Source organism: Sphaeroforma arctica (genome assembly GCF_001186125.1).
Source record: "Sphaeroforma arctica JP610 unplaced genomic scaffold supercont1.668, whole genome shotgun sequence".
Classification (NCBI taxonomy): domain Eukaryota; class Ichthyosporea; order Ichthyophonida; genus Sphaeroforma; species Sphaeroforma arctica.
The window spans coordinates 2649-10992 of NW_014039890.1; the positions used below are offsets into that span (position 1 = coordinate 2649).

The following is an 8344-nucleotide window of genomic DNA, read 5'->3' on the forward strand; positions in this document are numbered from 1 at the left end:
TCAGACCCCATTCCATAGAGCATATATACGGGGAAGTCGAGCTTGCTACATAGATAGGCTGATGTGACGTCAAAATGATGGACTACCTTGCGCTCGAAGGCGGTTTTGGCGAAAAAGAGGCGGAGGGCAGTAGAGTGGACTGCTGTGACATAAGTGCCAGTGAAACGGCCCCCATGCTGTTGTTCGTCTCCGCGAGCACCTATTCGTGCCTCGTAGCGTGTGAGCTGTCCATACTTATCATGCTTGAGGGCGAAAACGTATTTGCTATGAATGATGGTCGAATGCGGGGGGACATTAGCCAGTGCAATGATATTTGCGAGATCATTTCGGATGTGATTGGCACGTTCTGTTTCGATGGCAGCTGCCCAGGATGGCCAAGATTTGGATTCGTGTGCAAATGCGATATACTCCGGGACGTTAGGATCGTGGAAGGAAGCAGCTTCGAAGAGCGTCACTTCGGTGCGTGTGGTTAGCGTGATCGATCGTACCGAGGGAATATGGTCAGGGTGATAGGTGCATTGGCAGAATCGGCAGGTGGACGTGCATCGTGAAATGTCGTCGTTCAAAGAGACATCCGGGTCAGAGGTAGGGAATCAATCAGTGAGTGCGGGGTAGGTGGCGGGGGCGCCGTCTGTATGTGAGTGGGAGGTCGGGGAAGAGGTGTTGGTGGAAGTGGTTTTCGAGAGCGAGGGACGTTGAAGGAATGTGGAAGCGGAGCCAGTGGTGTGCTAAAGACGACAGGAGGTCCTGGCCGGTATAGGCGGCAGTGGGCTTTCAGGAGTGTGGGAGGTTTGGTGTGGGGTGACAATAAATGTTGGGGTGACTAGGGTGAGTGGCATAGTGAGGGGGGTGGGGGGGGGGTGGAGGGTGGAGGGGTGGTGCAGGTGTTGGAAGGGGTGTGTGCGGACGTGTTGTGGGGTTCGAGGGTGTGGCTGGGGAAGATTGGTTAGGCGGCGAAAACTGAGACGAGTTGGAAGAGGGAACAGCATTGTTGTCTGCAGTCGGAGTAGGGCTGATGGGCGAAAAGGCTGGGAGCAGTTGGGCATCCTGTGATTTAGGTGGGAGGTTGGTGAGAGACTACAGTAGAATACGTATTTCTATATACATTAATAACGGTTTACGTCGTCAGCCCAAGAGTAATTTGGGACTTGTTCTCAAATTAATATGAGTATAGGTGGGTCAGCCCGAGAGAACGTAAGAGTAATTTGAGACTTCTTCTCGGATTATTCTATTTATAGGACACGGGCCACCGGCTAGCCGAGAGCCGAGGTCGAGACTGAGTATAGTAACAGAGAATATGATATATTTATTTCTAGAAAATATATCCTAGTGCTAAAGTGTTCTGCATAAGGTTTCTCATACTGATCATATGAGTTTTTACCCTGGCCAACCCAAGTGGTCGAACACTAGTACAAACACCATCAGTATATAATTGAGGGTGAGATCATGAATAAATTCACTTGAACGCACCATGCTTTAGATACACTAGCACTTTACTGTTAGTCCCCCACACAGCACTCTAACAGTTGGATTGTTTGACATCGGGTACGAGCTGGCCGATAGGAGGAATGTGGCCTTGGAAAGGGATGATAGTGTCCGGAGAGCGGGTTGAGAGAAATCAGTCATGGGGAATGTTAAAAGAGCTAGGTGTGGCAGACCGAGTGGCCGTTCGGTCATCTGGGGTCCATTGTGCATTTTCTTCGGTGATGAACTGAATGTCTTGGGTGTCGATTTGGCGCTGTGTTGCGAAATTCTGCAGACGGTAGCAAAAGGGAGTAGAATTGATACTTCGGCCAATCAAAACGCCGAAACCCATCTGTGGGTCATGTTTAAGGGTGCGTTTTGCAGTTTTGCCACGAAGTTTGAACATGACTACGCATCCAAACCGTGCTTTGTGATCCCGTGGGCGAGCTTCCTGTAAGAAATTTTGTGCGGGGGTGCGAAGCTTATCGTTTCCTCCCAGAGTCCTATTGCGTATATATTCGACCCAGAGTAGAACATCTTCCCAGCCAGGGCGAGGCATGCCGGAATCAATGAGTAAAGACGAATTAATCCGTCACGGGTGTTATGTGGTCTCCCAACTTTGGCGTTTCGCGATGTGGAATAAGTAGGCGGGCGACTGAGTTGGATGCGGCGTTGGAGAAGTACATCTTTTATTTCCTTACTGTTGAATGATTTGTCGTTATCAGCTGTAAGAGTATCCGGGACCCAGAATACCGGGACTTCCATAAGTAGTCGGTCAATGATAATAAACATAGTTTGTTTATTAGGGAGTGCTTTGTGAAAATCGTCACAGGTACCAGCATCGAACATATTTAAAATGTATCTGTTTTCGTAGCGGCCGGGTAGGAGCGGGCCCTGGAGGTCAGTGTGGAATTGTTCTTCCGAGCCGTAAATAGACCTATAAAAATCTGATTTCAAAAAAAAAATGGGACAACGGATTTTTACGCACATGTTTTTGTTTGTTATTATCATTTGTAAATCAGTACAAACTGCGTTCTGTTCAAAGTTACCAAGCGCAGCACTAGGCCTACATAAGCCATCACGGGGGTGGAGAAGATTTTCTCGTACATTAAGATCAATGGTACCATCATCGCACAGCTGAAGAGAGAACAGACGCACATCTCCACACTTCAATCGCTCACAGAGAACAAGTTTTGTTATATCGACGCATCAAGAATCCTCCATATAGCGTTAAGGAGGTGCATTAATAGCAACTTTATCAATGCTTTAGAGTTAGCTCGCGGAATACATGTACACCACAACAACGGTTCAAGTGATGCCTTGGAGAACGAGATTGTAGATTGCTTTAAACTGGCGTATTCAAACTGCAAAACAATACTTGGATGCACCCCTATTTTTGTGTTTGATGGCGATATACCAGATGCCAACTGCCGAGAGAAGGAGGAAAGAAACGCTGAAGCCGCTCGAGATTGGCAAAAATGGCAAGAACTCGATAAGGCACAGCTGGCATCATCAAATAACGGTATTCAATTGTTGTCTGCAGTTTGTATACGCACCTGGGAACACACTCGAACAGCTGCAAATGCTTGTATGACGATGCGCACAGAGTACTATATCGCACCCTTTCACGAAGCTGATTCACAATTTGTATACTTGTGTTGACTACACGAAATTGGGACCTTGCAGCGGCAGATGATTCTGATTTTTCAGTGTACTTTGGCGTGAATGTGTGCTTCGGTCTCATTACCACAGTTTTTAGGGTATGTATGTTTGCATCAGAACAACGGGTTGCATTTTGCAAGACTAAAGGCCTTACTGATCACAATTTTATGGTATATGCTTTATTGAGAGGTTGTGAGTATACAAGACACTTGCACAAGTCAAGACAATATTTATTTGGATTACGTATGGATTCCGTAATGCCATTAGTCATTGAATATATATCAAAATGTATAGAAAGTCGAACATATGATATTTTAGCGGCTATGAAAAGACCCTTAAAAAAGTGATATACACCATTATGTGAGAAGGCTTTCAGACAAGGATTACACGCATACAGAAGTAGTTGGGTAACCGATCGAACGAGAACGAAGTGTATCGCGCTTACAGGGCAGGATAGTATGCCATCAGATGAGGTCGCATTGGCTGGGTTATCTCTTCATCCTGATATAATCACAGTATATAGTATGGGCGAGTATGATTCTTTCACAGAGCAACAGTGTACAGAACAAGCATTCGGGGTGTGTGATGTGCCGGAGATATTCAAAGATACTTATGTGATAATCAAGTTTAAAAACTGGCATAAATTTCCATATATACGAACGGAGGCAATGATAGATTTATTCGGTATTGCTGCGTATACCAATGGACGCTCTCGAACGGCTGCGCACGTAGAAGAGCATGTGAGTACTTCAACTTTTCACGAAGCAAAAAAGGTTGTAAATGAATGATTATCAATGTAGGCGCGGATTTTTCAGGAAATAGTAGTAACGATGTGTTTGTGTGTGCGAGTGTTCCTAGCTCACTAATTTCATCATCTATGAAAGCATATGCACTGATATCGTGCGACTCATAAGGGCATTGTTAGGTGAATAACGGTTATTATGTATACCCGCTTGGCATTGGTGGTAAATGCGTGCCCGTGGCGTCTTTAGTTTGGACGTTAGTGCAGCAAAGTGGATGGGCGGCAGCGAATGAATTGGAGAGATATAAGTATGATTCCAGTATGTAGGTCTCTGACGATGGCGAAGACAGCGATGATTTGTGTACAAGCAAAGAAAGCAAGTGGGACGCGCAAAGCTTTGTTTCTGGCAATATAGATGAGGATATAGAGCGCTTAATATATCTTACTATCATCGAGAATCCGAAAATAATATCGGAGCGCCAGGATAAATTCACAGAATCAAAGCACACTGAATTGGCAGAAGGATCGTCGGCCATGGAAACTGACAGATCAATTGCTGCACAGCTTCGAAAGCCGCACAAGAGTCTAGTAACAAAAGAGTGTGAACGCCCTGTAATGGAACCACTAAAGAATAGACTTTTCACAAATTCCGTATTTGAGGGCTCGCATAAGGAATTCTGGGAAATGACAAAGCGTCACTGGATGCTGTATGTAGAGTATGGAGAGTAGCTGAAAGGTACGAGACAATAGGATACAATAGACCTCTTCTCAAGTACGGTTATTTCAACTAGGAAAAGTCCCTAGTCTGAAAGAACCGAACTGAATCTTTATTTGTGTTTTCACTAGACTCAGGATTTACTTGAGTGTTTCTCTCACACGCGGGAGTCCCGGTATATTTTACCGGTTCTACCGCTAATATTTCTGGCGACTTTAATATCAGAAATATTCCAATCCTAATTCCAAACTCAGTATTTGATGAATGTTAGAGTGCAATGTAGTAGACTTTAAATAAAGTGCAAATGTATACATTTATTTCTGACCTCACTTTTTATCTTCCCGGTTCTACCGCTAATATTTCTGGTGACTTTAATATCAGAAATATTTCAATCCTAATTCCAAACTCAGTATTTGATGATTGTTAGAGTGCAATGTAGTAGACTTTAAATAAAGTGCAAATGTATACATTTCTTTCTGACCTCACTTTTGGTTTTATACCTAAGGTGTTGTGATAGTGTTCAGCCGCTTGGGCTGGCCAGGGTAAAAACTCATATGGTCAGTATGAGAAACCTTATGCGGAACCCTTTCACACTTCGATGCTTTTCTATTTCAATCTTCTCTGTAACTAAATCTCACGCTGATCACATGATGCCTTTCCGCATAGGTTGTGACTCACATAGAACCGCTGTTATTATTATAATGTTGCGGTTGACAGGCTTAATCCATTCTCGGGAAGCGGTTGAGAAACTTATCCTGATCTCGGAAGTCGGTTAAGTAATAACTCAACTCTTGGGAGTAATTTGAGCAACCTGACTATATAGTAAACACATCAAAATACGATACTAAAACCTACTGAGTTTCCCTGAGGCTCAGTGCGGTGTATTTATTCTTATATTTGATTGTCTACGTGATCTACAAATAATCCACCTCGTGTGAATTAATTGTAAACTAATTTTAACTCCACACTGATAATGGTTTAAGGGGACTTTTACTGCAATCAGCTCTCGGGAGTGAGCTAACTCTGATGACCTAGCTCTCGGGAGTGAGCTAACTCTGATGACCTAGCTCTCGGGAGTGAGCTAACTCTGATAACTGCCATAAGTCAAAGATGGTTTCTTGCTGTGAAATCTGGCCTGAGACCTGTAGTCTCTCAATGATTATGGGTTTTGGGTTTTGGATTGGCTTTTTGATAATCTGGTTCCTAGATTCTATAGCCCCCCAACTTTATGCTTCTTAGAGTAGAAAGTGACATCTTACAGTACTAGATTATCTATAGGTTGGCGTTTGTATACAGGGAAAAGTTTGTCTCTTAGAGGGCATAAAATTAAGAACCTGTCACCATTATCTATTACATATTACCGATTAATTAAATTTATACTATAGCAGGAGTCCTCTACCACGCTCATCGGAGTCAGTCTTGACCGGTGTAGTCTTGACCGGTGCTCTCGGTTGATGTCAACTTGGCTTATAAAAACGCATCTCAACGGTGGCTCTACAACCGAGTCTCTGGTCCTTGTCTCTCTGGTGTGTGGGGGGAACATGCTTCTAGGCGAGAAAAGTGGGAGTGTCCTGTGGTATCAGTGAGACTTGCTCAGGTCCCCCGCCTCTTGCGCTGTCTGTGGCTCGCTGATCTTTCATCAGTGCTCGTTGTCGCTGGCTTCTTTGGCCTTGACTGCCTTCTTTTACATCTCCTGCGTTGACGGTATGTTGTAATGACATCAGCATCTGCGATGTCTGATTCATGTGTCCAGGTACGCTCACCATCTGTCCATTGCAGTAGGTACTCCTGGGATCCATCACCTCGGATGGACGGCCTGTCGTCGACTAGCGATGAGAACTGAGTCTCTTCGTTTGGTTGTACGTGATTGTTGGAAGCAAATGCTTCCGGAGCACTGGCCCTTTTTACGAGGCCAAGTAGCTCATCACTGATCGAGTCAGGATATTCGGGGGCTTTAGTCCCATCAAGGTAACAGACAAAATACCCGTTGCCCTCCCTGCATACTATTTTGTATGGTCCGCCATTTGGTGCTGTTAACTTGTTCATTTCACCTTGATAGCGGACCATGACAAGGTCCCCTTTCTGGAAGTTAACATACTTCTGTTGGTAATTTCGATCGGATGCTGCTCGCGTCTTCTCATGATACTGTGCAACATTGCTTTCTAGTTGTGGCCTAATGGCTTCTTCTAGATTTTGCAGTCGCTCTTACCAAGATACTGTTGTACTGGATGCGGTCACTGGCTCATTGTAGTCCGTGAGTTGATTCTGCCTGCGACCAAAGTACACATTAAAGCGCGGTGACTTGTGTCTTCTGGATGTACGCAGATTATGGCCCATCTGTACGAATGGAAGTCGTGAGCACCAGTTATCTAGATTCTGTTCAACGAACTACCGTAACAGTGGCATGAGGTCTCTATGTGATCGTTCGTTCGCGCCTAAGACGTTAGGTTGATACGGTCGAGAGACTAGGTGTTGCATTGGCGCTTGTTCAACAACTTTTGAGAGTATGTTGTTAACATATTCAGTACCTTGGTCCGTTTGTATGATATGTGGAAATCCATGTTCATATATAATTGGTACCAGTGTGCGTGCTATGGTAGCCGCTGATTTGTCCATAATTGGACGCAAAATGACGTACGATGAATATACGTCGAGATATACTAACACGTATGTGTGTCCTCTATAGGAATCCAATAGTGGCCTTATGGTGTCCACTTGGACTCTGTCGCTTGGATATGCGGCTGTAAATGATTGTAAGGGGTGAAATTCCCTCTTGCGTATTTTTGAGACATGGTATACATCCGTCAATGAACTTGTGTACATGCATTTTTTTCTTCGCCAGGACCAATTATGTATAAATATTTATGCGCGAAATTTTTTTTCGTCTATTTTGACTTGCTAGAATTTCGGTGACTTTTGTGATGTTATTTTTGGCTCCTGTTGTAAATATTTTGCAACACGATTTTTTCGGATATCGTCAATTCGTCGCCAGTCTTCGTCGCTTCAGCAGCTAACGAATTTACGACAACGACTCTACGTCAAACGACAACAAATATGACACTACTATGCCACAACACAGAAGGGAGCTATCCCCCAGCATCCACGCCACAGTCGACACTCGACAGTACTGCTTCAGAAAGCTTTTTTTTTTAAAGAAAATATCATGCGTAAATTTACCTGCGACATTGTGATGCCTGTCCCCGTTCAGAAGATTATCCACGCCAGTCGTGAAGCCTGTCCTGTCACTGTACAGGAGATCGTCTACTCTTCAGAAAGTCAACGTTTTCGGCAATTTCATCGAGTCAACAGTCCCAACGAGTCAACGTTTTCATCAATTTTCATCGAGTCTATACTCGACAGCTCCAATTCGTCAACGTTTTCGACAAATATTCATCTGTTTGTTCAACGTTTTTCGCCCAACCCATCTACAGAAGTGTCAGAGTCAACAATTTCACAATCTAGGTCTTCAGCCTTCAGCCTTTAGCCTTCAGCCTTTAGCCTTTAGCCTTTAGCTTTCAGCTTTCAGCCTTTAGCCTTCAGCCCTTGATTGTAAATTGATAGGGAGTGAGAGACTTCAGTAGTAGACGTATTTCCATATACGTTAATAACGTTATACGTCGTCAGCCCGAGAGTAATTTGGGACTTGTTCTCAAATTAAAATAAGTATAGGTGGGTCAGCCCGAGAGAACTTAAGAGTAATTTGAGACTTCTTCTCAGATTATTTTATTTATAGAATACGGGCCACCGGCTAGCCGAGAGCC

At 44.2% G+C, this 8344-nt stretch overlaps 2 protein-coding genes across 2 annotated transcripts; both read left to right on the forward strand.

Annotated features, from left to right (window-relative positions):
- Positions 1-74: 74 nt before the first annotated feature.
- SARC_07933 (hypothetical protein) lies at positions 75-473 on the forward strand (the record flags this gene model as incomplete). The annotated part of the gene is made up of 1 exon (XM_014298096.1): positions 75-473. One exon carries the CDS (start codon positions 75-77, stop codon positions 471-473), a length of 399 nt encoding a protein of 132 aa, XP_014153571.1.
- Positions 474-1624: 1151 nt separating this feature from the next.
- On the forward strand, positions 1625-1921 carry SARC_07934 (hypothetical protein; the record flags this gene model as incomplete). Its single annotated transcript, XM_014298097.1, has 1 exon — positions 1625-1921. One exon carries the CDS (start codon positions 1625-1627, stop codon positions 1919-1921), a length of 297 nt encoding a protein of 98 aa, XP_014153572.1.
- Between the last annotated feature and the right edge of the window lie 6423 nt (positions 1922-8344).